Raw genomic sequence first — 16,748 nt, 5'->3', positions numbered from 1 at the left:
GGGGTAAAGAAGGGACCATAAAAGATACTGGAGTTGATATATATGCAGAACAGACACTTTACTCCACGAATATGACACAGTCTTTTCCTTCTCTTGGAAAGAACCTCCTTGTCTCAGCACCATAGCTGCCAAGTTTTCCCTTTTCTCACGAGGAAGTCTACTCAGCATAAGGGGAAATCCCTTTAAAAAAGGGATAACTTGGCAGCTATGCTCAGCACTGTTGTTACTGGAAATTTTAGAACCAGGCCATTAGCCCCTTAAACTAGACACGTGCCATAAATTGGGAAACTCAACAATCAACATCAGAATTCAAGTGTTCTTCTCAATTTTGGTATCCTTCCCACCTGTTCCGTTATCTTACCTTTCCAGCCTCCTTTTGCCTTATTTCTGGCATATCATTTTCTCTGGGTAGCAGACTTGCATCTCCTGCCAGAGCTTTAGTAACTAGTTTCTCTTCCTCCAGAGCTCTGAAAGCTGTATCTAACTGCTCCTGTGGAACAAACCATATTACTCACTTACCTAAGTACCCAAGTAGTTACACAGACTTTTTAAACATGTCATTACTGTGTCCCTAGAGTGTTATGCACAAGTGAACTGTATCTAAATGAGGATGTGTCTGTCAGGGTTCAACCCACAGCTACTTGGGTTCTTTCTATCTCCTACTTCATCTTATGAGTTACTCATGTCCTGCTAATTACACCCCAGAGCAGGGGTAACCAGCCCACCTATTGTTGCTGGACTACAACTCCCATCACCCCTGGCCACCAGGCATAATAACTAGGGCTGATGGGAGTTGTAGTCCAGCAAATCTGGAGAGCAACACAGAGGTACCTCACTAAAATCCAATTTTTATAATGCTATCTAGCTAAGACAGTTTCCTATTACAAAGTACAAAATGAACTGAAGGAAGATACAACCTTACCATGACATATAATCTTACTTAATTTTTACAGAGTGTGCTGAATGTAAGAAGAGCCTTGCTGAATGAGGCCCAAGGTTCATGTGGTCCAGCATTCTGCTGTCATAGCGGCTAAACAGATGTCTGTGGGAAGTTCACAAACAGGACACAAGTGCATCCATACCCTCTCTACTTGTGATTTCCTGCTATTCAGGGACGTGCTGCCTCCATTAGTGGAGCTAGAACATAGCCATCATTCCTGTAGTCATTCACAGCCTTATGCTCTGTGAATTTGTCTAATCCCCTTTGTTATAACAGATCAACTTGCAGGGTTTTTAAATAGCACCACTAAAATCCTTACTTGAAGATGAAGCCTGTCCTTATCCCTTTCTGAAACCATGCTCTGTACAATAGCCATTTCTTCTCTCAGGACTCTCAAGGCCTCTTCACTCTGGGCCAGCGACAAACCCAGTTTCTGTGCTCTCTCTCTCCATTCTATCTCTTCACTTTCTGTCTGTTTCAGAATAGCGGCCAGACGATCAAATTCCTGTCTCTTTACTCTTTTCTCATCTTCCAAGTGTTGAATTTTTTCATTTTGCCATTGCAACTGCTGGTCCTTTTCCTGAAGAGACTTGTTCTTGGCTGCCTCCTCTTCCTTCCACATAAGAATTTTTTGGATATAGTTCTGTAAATTGCAGTCTCCCTTCTCTTCCGATTTCAGAGCAGAAACAATTTCCTTCAGCTGTTCACTGCAGGTTAACAATTCCTTCTCTTTAACTCTGACTCTCTCTTCCAGCTGCTTCACATTCTCTCTCTGCCACTCAGCTTCCTCATCTTTTTTCTTCAGTGCATGTTGAAGATGCTGTATGTTCTCAAGATGTTCCTTCATCTCATCTTTCATTAGCCTTTGCACTCTCTCATTTTGAGTTCTCTCTTTCTCCCTTTCTTTCTGTCCTTCTTCTAACAAGTCTTCTTTTTCATCCCCTTTCAACTGCTTGTGTTGGTGCTGAAGCTTTTGGTGGTCTCTCTCACATTGTTCTTTCTGTTTAATTACTTCCTCCAGGTGAGTTGCCCGATTCTGGCATACCTGTAATTCTGCAAGAGTGACTTCTACTTTAACCTGGTATGTGCTAATTTGCTCAGCCTGCTTGTGAAGCTCATCTTCCATTTCTGACATTAATTGCTTCGTTTTATCTAGCTCCTGCTTTAGGCTTGCTATACTTTTCTGTTCCAACTCTTTCTGCCTCAAGAGTTCCTTTATGTACCCTTGTAAAGATTCTATCTCCTTGTCTTTGTCTTGAAGAGAAGATCTGTTCAACTCCAGTTTCTCCAATAGAGATTTAGTATGTGCTACTGCTTTTTGTGCTTGTTGCTTAAGCTGGCAATTTTCTTCCTTGAAGGACTCCAGCTGCTTCTCACCATTTCTCTGAGCATGCTCTGCTAATTCAAGATTTGTCTGCATTTCTCTCACAAGCCTTTCTTTCTCCTCCTTGTGTTCTTCTTGCTGCTCTTTCAGGGACTCAATTTCTTGCATTCTCTCCTTTAGCAATACCCTGAGTTGCTCCAACATATCAATAGTTGTTTCTTGCAGCTCTTCTTTCTTCAGCTGCTGCATTTGCTCTTTCTGAAACCCTGCACTACCATCTCTCTCCTTTAATACTGCTGCACTGTGCTGGACATCTCCAAGCAGAACTCCTAACTGCCTTTTCAGTTCTTCTTCATGTTTCATTTGAAACACCAACTCAGTGTTCTTTTCCTTCAAGAATGCCTCCGTCTTACCCAAAAGTTCACGAAGAGCCTTTAATTCTGTTTCCATTTCTCTTTCCAGCTCTTTTATCTGCTGTTTTTGTGACTCAAGCTCTTGATCTTTCTGGGTCAACATGAATGTCATCTGTTTTACTTTCTCTTGCAGTTCATGGAGATGGTTCTCACGTTGAGCCTCGCACTGCTGGAATCTTGTTATCTGTCCCCTCTGGGATTCTACCTCCCTTTCTTTGTTCCTGAGAATGGCCTTCATGTGTTCTAGGCTTGTGTGAAGAGACTTTTCCCGCTTCCCCCCCTGTTCTTCCCGTTCTTGAAGTAGCTGCTTTTGAGATGCGAGTTCCCAATCTTTTTCACTCAAACTTATTTTCAAGTCACCCAACTCTTTCAGCAGAGCACCAATTTGTGCTGAATCATTCTCTTCAGCAATGCGGATTTTTTCTTCCATGATTTTCATTTCTTTGTCTTTTTGCTCCAGATTCAAATTCAGGCTTTCCATTATAGTCCTTTGGTTTTGTAACAGGTCTTCTAGTATTTGGATCTTGTCCTGTTGAGATTTCACATTCTGGAGTGTCTCTTCTAGATCTATATTCAGTCTCTCTAGAGCAGCCTCCTGTGTTTTATTCTGCTTTCCCAAGTCTTCAATCTGTTTGTTTTGAGATTCAATTTCTTGCTCTCTTTTTTTTAGATCTTTAGTGAGATGTTCCACAGCAGATTTTTGCACGTCTCTGTGCCTCTCCAGTTCTCTGTTTTGTTGCAGCACGGATTTTATTTCTTCATCTCTTTTTCCTAGAGTAACAGTTAGGCAATCCAGATTTTCTTGCAAACCTTTTTGCACTTCTGCATCTTGCTGCAAAGTCATAAATCTCTTTTGTTGAGTCTCTGCTTCCTCCTGTTTAATTCTGAGAGTGGAGAGAGTTGACTGAAGCTCTTGTTCTAGGGACTGATTCATCTTCTCCATGGCATTTGCTCGAATTTCAGAGGCTGTGACAGATTCCCGAAGAAGATCCAGCTCCCATGTCAGCTTTTCCTTGGCCATTTGTAGCATGTCTCGTTCATTCTGAAACAGAAATATAATTATTCAAAATGCAGAAGCAAACTGCAACTCTTTGCTCTCTTTATGTAGAGTGCTAAGCTGGCCATGATGTTAGCTGAACCACCCTGGTTTTTTTTATTGTTAACTATATATATTAACAGGAAATAGGATGGTTTTCAACATAAGCTTTACATAAAAACCGAACTGATTACCTCTCTTTTTAACCAAATGTCTGCTGAAGTGGCATCACTTCACATAATAGACAAGTTATTTGAGAATAACTTTCTGAAATGTTCACAAGAGGGCATGCAATATTTCTTCCAGATTGAGAGAATCTTTAAGCCATAACAGAATAACACAAGGAGCAAACAACTATTTGATTAATCATAAGACACTAATTAAAAATCAGACTCTGAATAATAGAAGACTACAGTACTATGACACTTCACTGAATTTTATTATTTTTTCTTCTGGGTATTCTTCATTTGTGTTAGTGATAGTTGTTTATCAAAAACTGTTCAGTCCCTGCAGTTAAATGCAAAAGAATTAGCTGGAAGCATTAAACAGGCTGTGGGAGATAAGTATAGCATTATCAAAAAGTAGAGGATGTTGTAGGTTCAATGGGCATGGTTCTGCAAAAGCTGTAAGAGAAGGAAAGTAAATCCCTAATAGATGCTGTCTCACATCAAGAATAGTAACACTCCCCATCAGATATTCATGAGCCTGTCTAATTTCATAACTGGACCTCTGCAGACCACCTGCTAGCCTTACCATTACATCTTTTCTTTGCTTCTCTGTACTCTCAAGAGTCTTCTCCAAAGCAATCACCTTCCCATGCAAAGTCACATTCTCTTCTTTGAAAGCAATGACCTCTGCCTTCAAGGCAGACTCTAGGGAGCCTCGTCTGCCTTCTTTCACATTTTTTTCTGAAATGGAGAATGTAAGAAGAAAAGTATTTTTTTTTGTTTTTGGCACCAGTGAAAGATCTACCTCTTCCTCCAGACTTTTGGTGAAGATAGAGGTCAATATTTTGAGACTTACATATTCTTATTTATATGACAATGAATAGATTAAAGTGAGCATACTTGAATACTTTTAATGCTGCATAATGTTTTATTGGTTCAATTTTATTGTGTGCATCTGCTTTTTACTATGTATTACCCTGTTTCTCCGAAAATAAGACGTAGCCATACAATAAGACGTAGCAAGATTTTTAAGCCTTCAAGGAATATAAGCCATACCCCAAAAATAAGACATAGTGATAGGCACAGCAGCGATGCCGGCCGCGGCAGGAGGAGGAGGAAAAAATAAGACATCCCCTGAAAATAAGCCATAGTGTGTTTTTTGGAGGAAATATAAATATAAGGTGGTGTCTTATTTTCGGAAAAACACAGTACACCCTGAAAGCACTTGGCAATGAAGTGTGGGATAGAAGTGGCATAACTAGACAAAAAAAAACATTACAAGCTGCAGCTATTTTGAACAGTGACCCCGCCCCCTGCAAGGGAAGCTATATTTTGGAGCCGTTTCTCTAAAACAAACACTGTAGATGTCTGGTTTGCATAACTTAATGTCCCGCAGCTGCTGGATACCTCCCTTTATTCCTTCTTATAATACACCCAAAGCAATCTGCATAAAAAGGGCATCTTTTGTCTCCAACCCCTGCTATACATGACACAGCACGTTTTATTGACATCTAATATTTTTCATATTGTGGATTTCCCCCAGCTTCCGCTTTTTGAGCAGACAGCTCTGCTTCTGGGAGATCTATGACACTTCTGAGGCACTATAGTGAAAATGAGGAGTCTATACCTTCTTGGCTTTGATCTAGCCACTTTTGAAGCTCTTCGGCTTTGGCACTGACACGGTCTCTTTCTGCTTCCTTTTCACTGAGGTCTTGCTTCAGTTTTTCTGAATTCTTTCTCATCTCATCCTGCAAGAAAAGCAAGGGGTACAATGTATGCTACACATGTCCAATAAAGAGCACAGTAAAATAAGGAGAAAGACCAGGGGGCCCCAAAGGCTATGAACAAACAAACCCCTCTTTTCAGGGTAAACTACACATCACACAGAGTTCTGTATAAATCACACTGTAAACCTTTTCCTTACCAACTAGTTTTTATCTCAAAAATTGCCCTATTTGAACCACTTTTCCTCTTGCAGGAAAAGGTAGAGGTTCCCAAATCTTTTTCTCCTGTGAGAAGAAATTTTGAGATGAAAATTGCCTACTAAGAAAAACACTGTTCCACCTTCCTACCCACCAAATTTCTACTCTAGGCTACAGGCTCTAGAAACTACTTTTCTTTTAAAAAATAGGCATAAAAAGCATTAAGGTAATGTTACGTAAAACTCTGTGTATCGTATAGTTTGGCCCCCAGGAGCGTCTTAGGACCAAGTCAGCAGTAAGAAGTTGTGTAGGGCTTGAAATTTTATTCATCTGAAACACTGGAGAGCTCCTGATAGTCAATAGACAATACTGAGCTGACTAAACCTATGGTCTGACTCCGCATATGACAGCTTCCTATGTTTCTAAAATCATCTTCTCCCCACAGCAAATGGCACTACAGCAAAACCCCAATACGTTGAGGCCTAGGTAGTTGCATTAGTTGCTTTAGAAGACAGAGTCATCAGTCTTTGTTGAACACAGTTTTGTCAATACAATAGGAAAATGCATTCTGAGTTTCTGCATATCCAGCTGTTAACTAGCTGTACTAAGAAAAAGCTAAGTTTACCTCAGTTAGCTGAATCACAGGGCAACTTTTGCTAAGCTCAGAATTTTTTAGCAGCAGCAGAAAATTCAGATAGACAGAACCAACTATAATATTTTTAAGGCATATATTTATCTCCATTCCTAGTGAGCCACATAAAACCATTAGTATGACAGAGAACAGATATGGCATATATTATTATATTAAGCAAGCTGGAGATTCATTTGCTAAACACAACAAGCGAAGAAGTAAATTCAATACAATGGTACATCCTGATAATTATTACTATAGTGCTTAATGCAACCTTGGGTAACTTAGTATTCTCCATGTGTTTTGGATGACAATCATAAACTGGCTGAGACTGATGGGAGTTGTAGCCAAAACATCTGGAGAGCACCAGGAAGACCAAGGCTGACTTAATGTATACTAGGCACCACATGGAGGATTAATAGTAAGGATGAAACTAAGTGCTTTTTATTTTTCTTTTAATTCATGGGAAATGTATTTGTGCTTCAAAAGTTTACTATATCCCTTTAAACTTGGATGCCAAGGAAGGACAGTGATACTGTATGATTTATTAAAAAATGAAAGCAAAACAATTACCCGTTCTAGGCGAGTCTGCCAGAGTTCTTGCCGCAGGTCCTGAATAGCTTCTGCCACTCTCTCCACTGTAAGCTCAGCAGAAAGGTCCTTCAGCTGAGATAAAGACAGTCCCGTTCCATTATCCTGTTCTGAAGAAATAAACCTCCTCTGTAACAGCGTCTAGCTGAAGGGATGTTAGGCAAGATATAGAAAATTATTGGATTATTTTTCATTGAAGGCAGAACTAGATGTTGCGAGAGATATTGAGCTGCTGCTACTGTTCTCTTTTTCTTGTAATGCAAGAACTCTTCAGTGCAAGATAAGGGTGGGAAGATGGAAGAGATGCATGACGTAATACCAATAATGTATGACATTGCATATTCCAAGAAAAATATAGCAAAAAGACACAAAGGATTCCTATTTACTGCACATTTGTAGTGTCCCTGGGCACACTTCTGGTGTGGAGGGATCCACATGACCTTGTGCTTGAATTGTATGAATTCCAGTCCATCTGCCCCCTACCCTGCCACCCTTGTTAAAGCAGTTTCTCCCTAACTTGGAAGAATCTAAGTATTACTGTTAAGTCCAATATAAATGCGAAAACTCTCAAGATGCGGCTGTTTCAGAGAAAAGCTATTCCATTTTGAATGTAGTTTCTGACACATCATATGGCATTTATTGAGGTGAGCTCTATAACCACTTCTCCCTGGTTCCAGTTTGGCACATCTGAGCCATTTTATTTCCAGATCAGCCACATCTGTTGCTTTTACTTTGAAAGGAAGGAGAAAGAGATGGCAATCCTGCTGTGCATAAGCTGAGCTTGTTGACAAGGTGCAAGTCCCATCCAGTTATTATTTTTTTAAAAACCAACTCTGCGGGTGCAGCAAGAGGGATGTACTACGAAATGTATGTACAACTGTATGTCAAACATTTCCTGTGGCTGGACAATTACAAAAATCAGGCCCTGCTTCATACTTTCTATGCATGCTCAGTGAGGTGTAATAGTGGGCAAGAATAACCAAGAACAAGATGAGCACTTTCAGATATGCACCACCTACTGATGTGGAATAGCATAGGTGCAAAAACAAAAAATTGGGAAAAGTGGGGATGGTGCCACGCTACCCTGTATTCTGACAAAAGTGGAATGAGAAGGGAAAGATATCAGCAGAGGGGTCCCATGTGGAAGTACCCACAAAGCAACAGCTTCATAGCTCTTGAAAAGTCTGACCTCACAGGGTAACCATCATACCCAGTGCATTATCTACACAGTCCACAAGATGTCAGTGCTGTCACACAAACAAGAATCCAAGGAATCAGTGCAATTTGTAGCTAGGCCCAAGACTTGTCATTATGACTTATTTTCAGCAATATTCCACAGAAAAATGATAGTGTTCCTATCCCATCTAATCTACACACCTTGGCCAGTCCCCACCACCCCAATCTTCTGTGTCCGATTCAACTCTCAGGACACAGTTGACACTACTCTGCTATTTGATGGGTCTTAACTGTTCGGCACGGTTGAGTTTTCCTTCTACACAAAACCTTGTACCATCCCTACAAGGAAGTGGCCTCAAGACTTTTGGTGCTATCAGTCAGCTCTGCCTCCAACAGCAGCCTGTTCTTTCCTCTGGGCTAACCCAACTAATCTCAGGAAAGATCAATTCCATCCTGTATACCTGAGACAGCTAATGGCTTCACATGTGCCACATGTTGGCAGGGGCTGCTTAAATAAGCAATTTATACCACTGCTATTGAAAGGAGCAAGGTGTCACTCATTATAATAATAATAAATTTTTATTTATACCCTGCCCTCCCCAGTCAAAACTGGGCTCAGGGTGGCTAACACCAATAAAATTACAATAAGACATAAAAGAAAACAATTAATTAAAATACAGATTAAAATACAATATTAAAATTTAAAATGCAGCCTCATTTTAAGTAGTCCATAAATCAAAACCATGAGGGAGGAAAACACAGGGGTCAGACTGAATCCAACCCAAAGGCCAGGTGGAACAGCTCTGTCTTGCAGGCCCTGCGGAAAGATGACAAATCCCGCAGGGCACTGGTCTCCTGTGAAAGAGCGTTCCACCAAGTTGGGGCCAGGACTGAAAAGGCCCTGGCCCTAGTCGAGACCAATCTAACCATCTTATGGCTCAGAATCTCCAGAATCTTGTTATTTGTGGACCTTAAGGTCCTCCGTGGGGCATACCACACCAGGAGAGGCAGTCCCGTAAGAACAAGGGTCCTTAGCTTTAGGCAAAGATGGCAATATTAGGTCATTTTGCCACTCCTTAGTAAATCCATTTGAAGTTGAATCAACGTGAAAGGTGTGCCTTTTCAAGACATCATATTAGAAAATAAGTAATAAGAACCAAAGCACACACAAAAATGTATCTTCCCCTATTGCAGAGTTCTGACTCTGTCACATATTCAACAATTTACCTGCAAAGGACATAATACTAGTCCACTTATTAGACTCACCTCTTGCACTGAACAATGAGCTTCGAATAGCTTTGTCTCCTCTCCCTCCATGCTCCAGCTTTGCCTCGGGACTTTTGCACAGCATGTACTGCAGAACCGAGTGGAGCTTAGTCAAGTGAGACTGTGCCTCCCAACGGGCAGAACAAGCACGCTGACATTCCGATGCCAATGCCAATGCCCGACTCTCTGTGCTGGACAGGCTCAGGCGTAGCTGAGATACTTCACCTTCCAGCATTTTCATGGAGTCCTTCAAAGACTGCTCACTAGCACGGGACTCTTCCAGGTTCCGGGCGAACTGCTCCTTATGAGCTACCAAGGCAGCCTCCTTCTCTAGCACAATTTCCCTGAGGGATTGTATCTGGGGGAAGGCAGATACAATGATATTGGAATGGTGGATTGGAATGAAAAGAAGTTAGCACCGGGTGAATAATTAACCAAACAAAGAAGAGAAGCTGGATATCATTTGCACAGAAAGGAGATAAGGATATAATTTGCTTGTGAACACACACACACACACACACGTATATTTGGAAGTCAGTGTGTTATGGAAAACACGCCATGTTTGGGGGGGGGCTGTATAACAGAAGCACCATGTGAAGCAGATGGGGGCTGGCAGTAGCGCAGAGAGAAAAAAGGCAGTATTGTACCCTGTATTGAGGTTTTTTTCCAGGTAATACCTGTCTAGCGAGCTCCTGCTCTTCTCGTCTGTGCTCAGCAAGTAGCTGCTCTGCTTGCTGGAGTGCAGTATTCAATTTGGTGACTTCACCCTGGTGAGCACTATCACTGTCTTGCAGTCTCTTGAGCCTGAGTTCCTTCTGCTCCAAGGATGCAGCCAAACTGAAACCAGAAAAAAGCAGGACTTTCTATTACAGAATGAAAAACAAAAACAAAAACCCTATGCAAGCAAGTACAAGACTTGGCTTTTCACCTTGGTTCTCTTGCATGACACACTTATGAAAGACTTGGCTATGGCAAACAAACAGTGTGCCAACCACAAGACACTACACTTATGCAAAAATAAACAAATGATAATCTCAAGTGCAGACTATGTATCTTGTATATATAATTTCTATGTAATTGCACAAAAAGGGGAATTTAAGTGAAAAGGAGGTATTCCAGTTACAAACTTCATAAATGGGATGGGGAGCTGGCGCATAGTGGTGGGGGGGGGGGCTGAGGGCAATGGGCCTGGGTGCATTTTTCTGGGGGGTTTGCTCACACCGCCCTGTCAACCCTCTACTCCTTTGTGAGGCTGGGATCTGATTCACCAGGTAAAATCATTCAGGTCAGATGCCAGCTTCGCAAAGCAGCTCAGGGCTGGCAGGGCGGTGTGAGAAGATGCACGGAGGACCCCTCTTTGCTAAAAGTTCCAAATCAGGCAATTAATGCCCAGGATTTCTCCAAGAGAAACTTTCAAAAGTGCAGTTTCTAAAAAATTATGTATACATACATAAGTGTTTAGACATCGGGTCTGCAGAGGTGAGATAGCTATATGTGAGACTATTAGTCCACCCACAAATTATGAGAGTTGTGCTCACCTGGTGCGTTTCTGCTCCAAAGCATGCAATGCTACTTTAAGATCTGAATTCTGACGTTCAACTTCCTCCAACTGAGTCTGTTCTCTCTTCATCTTCTGTAGAGCAGTGCTCTGCTGTTCCATCTCTTCCTGCTTTGCCTGCAGCTCCATGGTCCGACATTGCAACTCCTCTTGCTGGGTATGGAGAAGGGCCTGCAAATCTGAATTCTGATGTTCAACTTTCTCTTTCCAACTCTGTAACTCTAAATAACGTCGTTCTGCCTCCTCCCAACGGTTCTGATGCACTACACTCTCATGTTCCGCTTCCTCCTGCTGTCTCAGGAGCACAGCCTTCAGCTGTGCATTCTGACGTTCTACCTCCTCTTTTTGGTGCCGCAGTTCTATGTTCTGATTTTGCAGTTGCTTATTTTGACATTTTGCCTCCTCCCACTGCCTCTGGAGTGCAGAATGCTGCTCTGAATTCTGGCGCTTTGCCTCCTCCCACTGGCTCTGCTCCCTTTCCAGGGCCTGAACTGTGGCACGTTGGTGCTCAATTTCTTCCTGCTTGCTTTTCAGCTCTCTGTTCAGATGCTGCTCTGCCTCCCATTGACTTTGTAGCATATTATGCAGTTCTGTGTTTCTGTGCTCCATCTCTTCTTTCTGATTCTGCAACTCCGTGTTTTGATGTTCTCTCTCTTCTCGGAGTTTTCTTTCTGCTTCCATCATCTTCTGGAGGTGTGAAATTTCCAATGCCTTCTGTCTGGACAACTCTTGGATGTCACTTAAATGCTGCTGAGCCTCCTGGCTAATCAAATGGCAAGAATCTTTTTCTGTCAGTAGTTGTGACTGCAACTCTTGTACCTAGAAATAGACAGGAGAATAGCAAAGATGCAGCAGTTACAGTATCCACTTATTTTAGGAGACATGAGGAGATAATATACAGATTCAAGCATCTTATTTCACAGTTTCATGTCACTTTAAACATCCACTTTAACAGAATGCAGCTTTTTATTTGCTTTATAAACCAAGCAAGACTTTTTTATAAGCATGATAGAGACATTTCCCCATTTGAGTAACATGAAAGAACTCTGGTGAAACAGGATACATTTTTAGCATGCCTAGGACTTCTTATACAGAACCAAACATATGGCTTTTCTTGGAGTATTGCATCAAAAAATTTCCAAAACTGTTTCAAATAATGGCTTTTTGGTTTCCTAGTACTTCAAGTAGTTTTCCACGATGGTTTGGGAAAGGTTCCCATAACTTAGTTTTACCCCACAAAGAGATTTCCATTTTTACTTGTCGAAGCAGCTTATGAAAAACCACACATTTGGCACTGAACAAAATGCTTAGCCCATAATTCTAAGTAAAATCACCTGACTTTGTAGAGAGTCTCGTTGTTTACAGAGAAAGTTGATTTCTTCTTTGAGAGACTTGAGCTCCTCCTTGTACTTCTTTTCTAGTGCTTCTATAGTACTGTGGGCCGCCTCCAGCTTAGCTTCCACACCTTGCAAAGTATCCTGCACTCCCCACCCGGCCAAAAAAGTTGAGTTATTTCCAAGGTTCAGGTTTGGTCAAATAAGAGAACTATTCTATAATGTGCAATTATAAAACATGTACAGCAACTGCTGCACAAGATAAAATGATCTACATCTCACAACAGTCAGGCCACAAATCTTGTGGGATGAAGACTAAGTACTTCAGTCAAAAATCAATAAATAACAATAAAAAGATGAACAATTATGAAACAGACATAAAATGCAAATTTCAATATAGCATATTATCATAGCAAGTATCTAGGGGAAATGTAGGGCATAATTAAGGATAATACTCTACAAAGAGAAATGGGGTTTATGAGGAGCATGCAATGAAAGATACAATCTTCACACTGGCATCAAAATGGACTCAAAAAAAGAATGAGGTGGCAGCTTTTCGATATAACTTACTCAAATTATATTGGAAAAATGGAGGGCACAACAAGAAAAAGCTGCAAGTAGCTACATTTATGGTTTTGTCTAAAACCATTTGGATAAACTTTTGTGTAAGGATTTCATAAATGCCTTAGTTACCAAATGTAAGCCAAAATTTGATAGGTGCTAATAAGATGCAATTTTGCATTAGAATTAGAACCCATCTCCTTGCTTTTGGTTCTATCACACGTCACAACTTTGGAAAAATGCAGAAACTGTCTGAACCTTAATTAACAGACATTCAACAAGCAGTTCTTCAAAAATGAAGCAACTGAATTATCAAATGTGATTGGGTTGGGTGAGAGTTCTGAAATCAGTCATATGCACATAATCCTAGGAAAACTTTTCACACACCATGTAATTGGTCCAAACTATCCATTCATTGAGCCAACTTTCTATCATGTTGTCATGAGTCTATGTGTATTCCTACCCTTGGTTTGTGCAGAGCACCATGGGAGTTGCAAAGCTTCATGGGACCCTGGCCATCGAGAGAGAGAATGGCCTGGGAATCTAAACTCTTGAACTCTGAGTAAGAGGATTCTTGACTCCTATCCTGTTCTTTGATCCCGTGTATAATTTCCCCAACTCTGCAGCTGTGAAATCTCCCATTCCTATGCGATAAGAAATTAGGGAGGAAGGGTTGTCCGGTGTGTGCTGGGAACTGAGAGTGTTAATTGCCCTGCAGGTTGATTAATGGGTAAACACAAGACATCTGTGTAGCCTCTAATTGATTGACAGGACAAACGGTTGTGGAACTTTTGATTGGATTATTCAAACGCCAAAACCCACGTAGATTGGATAATGACCTGTAAGCCCACGTGGAACACCTCGAGGGTTTTGAAGATTTAAGTCTGTAAGAAGTGGGCTCTAGTGTCCTTTTGTCTTGCAAAATGGCCCAGCAAGGTACTGCTGTCCTGTTCCTCTTCAAAGAGCCTAAGAGAGACTGAGGTCTGCCAATGGCTCTTGACTGCGATTTGCCGAGATGGAGAGATGCAGTCTTGATTTCAACTTTGCCTTAAGTTTGTATCCGTAAGTTAGTTATATCTTTCTTGTTTTATCTTTGTATTCCCTTTTCTTGAGAACTGTCGCATTTTACTTTGTTTAACTGTTTTATAATAAATAGTTAAAAGAGATTTCTTTGTGGATCTTGGTCCTTTCTGGTTACACTGCTAAACCCAGTCCTAGGCTGCTTTGCCCTCTACCAGGCTGAGTGTGTATTATTGGTCCCGGTGGCTTTAAGGAGACCCCGGGTGGTGGCAGCTTTACCATTTGAAGGAATTGTTTTATAACCCCGTTAGAGCCACTGAGCATAGCTAGATCCTTTCCCAGGTAACGTGGGGCAGCCAAGCGGACTCCGGAGGGAGAGCGGGCATGCCAGTGGGGAAAGAGATTAAAGGTGCTGTGGGGCGCTAACGTGACACATGTTAATATACTTTATTTCATATTTGCTTCATAGCTTTCTGCTGAATTCTTGGTAGATATTGGAGTTCTTGGTAAGTTCAGAAGTAAACAAAAAATTACAAGAACTCGGGCCAGAAAGGATAATTTGTGAAGAATTTTTGAAATTATCCTTTCTGGCCCGAGTTCTTGTAATTTTTTGTTTACTTCTGAATTCTTGGTAGATGTCATAAGCTTTTCTGTTTTGGTCTACTCCTACCTGCTCCCTCTCTTGGTTCTTCTTTATTTCCTGACGGAGATAATCTAGCTGCTGGCAAGTACTAGTGAGTTCCTGTTTTGTTTGGAGGTGAAACTCTTGTAATGATTTCTTCTCATTCTCTTTTTCTAGCAGCACCTAGATATTAGGAAGCAGAGAATTTAAAACATTCCAGCTGAACTCCAAACTGATCAAAGGATTGGAGCAGGTCCCCTGTGAGGAAAGATTACAGAAAATGGGGGCTTTTTAGTTAGAGAAAAGGTGAATAATGATGACATGCTATAGATGCATAAAATTATGCATGGTGCAGTATAAGTGGATAGAGAAAAGCTTTTCTCCTTCTCACATAATAACTAAAATACATTTTCCCCCTCATACAACACCTAAGCAATACTCATATAATACCTTTAGGCATGGACATAGCCTAGGGGAGCAGTTGCCTCCCCCTATCAATAAAAAATACTTAACTACCTGAGGTTATCCCCCAACATAAAGCCTGCCTCCCCAACATAAAACCTGACCATGCCCACGCTTTTAGGATACCTAAAAGATCGTCTCACCCCTTATATACAAAATCCAATTACTATGGTCTGCGGGAGACGGCCTCCTGCAGATACCATTCCATCACAAGGTCCCAAGACAGAAAGACAGAAGTCGGGGGATGTCTCTAGGTCAAAAGCACCTATCAAATTTTACCTCTTGCTTTGCATTTTCAGCCTTAATGAGCTCGTCTTTCATATGTGTTTTTACAGCAATGACCTCCTGTTGTAGTTCCAGCAGCTTCCTCTCATAGACACTTTCATTCTCTTCCTTTTCCTTGACTATGCGCTCCAACACCTGCTCCAGTTCTAAACGGTGGCGTTCTCGTTCCCCTTCCTGGAAGCATTTCAGCCAATTTCAATAAATGAACAAAAAGAAAGGAAAAACAGTCCCACTTCTAGCCAATGATGTAAGGTAAGGTTTACTACTTACCTTAGCAGATGCTGTGTATAGTGTTATGAGTTTTGCTTCTGGGAAGGATATTTATCAAACTTTGCTCTTAGAGTAATAATTATCACCTATGGGTACTACCCGTGTTTCTCAAATTTTAAGACATGTCTTATATTTTTTTTTACTCAAGAAAATAAGCCTATGGCTTATTTTCGGGGGTGTCTTATTTTTTGCCGAGCCCCGACTGAGCGGGAGCTGGCAAAGGCATCAGCCCGCCGCCGGCTTGGAGCTCGAGCCGGCAAAGGCAGCAGCGGCGCTTTGCCGAGCTCCAAGCCGGCGGCGGGCTGCTGCCTTTGCTGGTTTTCGCTCCGTTGGGGGGGGGAGCAGGAAGTCGCTCGCAACTTTCCGGATCCCTCCCCGCCGGTCTCCTCCTCCTTCCTGCTGCGCCTCCCCTTTCTGGGTTTCTCGGCGGCACCTCCTTCTCCTCTTCCGACGCTGGCTGGCGGCTTTGTGCTGGAATGCCGCGTGCGCAGCTTTCAGGTACCGGTAGTCGAGGACGCGGGTCGGGGGTGGGGATGCACGTGTGAACGCCCTGGGTGAAGGGTCGGAGGCTGCAAGGCAGGGATACGAACGCAATTCTCACCCGATTCAGTGGAGCTCGGCAAAGCGTCACTGCTGCCTTTGCCGGCTCGAGCTCCAAGCTGGCGGCGGGCTGCTGCCTTTGCCAGCTCCCGCTCAGTCGGGGCTCGGCAAAGCGCGCACTGCTGCCCTTGCTGGGTCCCGCTGGGTCGGGACTTGGCGCGGCGTGCCCTGCCATACCGTACCAGCATGTCTTATTTTCGGGGTATGCCTTATATTTCGCCAGGTCTTGAAATTCCTGCCATGCCTTATTTTTTAGGGATGCCTTAAAATATGAGAAACACGGTAAATGAAGGTTTCCTATTAGTCACTGGCCTATGGAACTGGTAGACTGTTCAACTGGAATGCCAGTCCTCCTTTCTCTGTGTGGCCATGTTTACAAACAGGATCGGCTTGAGCTATTAGGGGTTTCGAAGACTGGGAAATTTGGTGCTTGTGGCTGCTGTTCTCCTAACCATCAGGCATCAGCTGCTGTTCTCCTAACCACTGGGTGTGGCATTAGCTATGCCAGGGGCACTGTGAGCTCTTCTTGGCAGCATTGTGTGCCTTTTATGTGTGTGTATGAGGTGGGGG

At 42.2% G+C, this 16,748-nt stretch overlaps 1 protein-coding gene across 4 annotated transcripts in view; it reads right to left on the bottom strand.

Moving 5' to 3' along the window:
- CEP250 (centrosomal protein 250) overlaps nucleotides 1-16,748 on the bottom strand; it is a 136,926-nt gene that overhangs the window by 3,144 nt on the left and 117,034 nt on the right. For all 4 annotated transcript variants that reach the window (XM_035122190.2, XM_035122191.2, XM_035122189.2 and 1 more), the window contains exons 19-29: nucleotides 15,303-15,482; nucleotides 14,610-14,744; nucleotides 12,359-12,502; nucleotides 11,005-11,843; nucleotides 10,144-10,303; nucleotides 9,467-9,824; nucleotides 7,007-7,134; nucleotides 5,508-5,628; nucleotides 4,467-4,621; nucleotides 1,260-3,719; nucleotides 362-490 (exon numbers count right to left, since the gene is read on the bottom strand). In XM_035122190.2, the coding sequence (XP_034978081.2) occupies nucleotides 362-490; nucleotides 1,260-3,719; nucleotides 4,467-4,621; nucleotides 5,508-5,628; nucleotides 7,007-7,134; nucleotides 9,467-9,824; nucleotides 10,144-10,303; nucleotides 11,005-11,843; nucleotides 12,359-12,502; nucleotides 14,610-14,744; nucleotides 15,303-15,482 (4,809 nt within the window). The remainder of the gene's footprint in view (nucleotides 1-361; nucleotides 491-1,259; nucleotides 3,720-4,466; nucleotides 4,622-5,507; nucleotides 5,629-7,006; nucleotides 7,135-9,466; nucleotides 9,825-10,143; nucleotides 10,304-11,004; nucleotides 11,844-12,358; nucleotides 12,503-14,609; nucleotides 14,745-15,302; nucleotides 15,483-16,748) is intronic.

Source organism: Zootoca vivipara, chromosome 7 (assembly GCF_963506605.1).
Source record: "Zootoca vivipara chromosome 7, rZooViv1.1, whole genome shotgun sequence".
NCBI classification, from domain to species: domain Eukaryota; kingdom Metazoa; phylum Chordata; class Lepidosauria; order Squamata; family Lacertidae; genus Zootoca; species Zootoca vivipara.
Note: the sequence above shows the minus strand (reverse complement) of the source record. Positions and strands in the feature narration are given on the sequence as shown.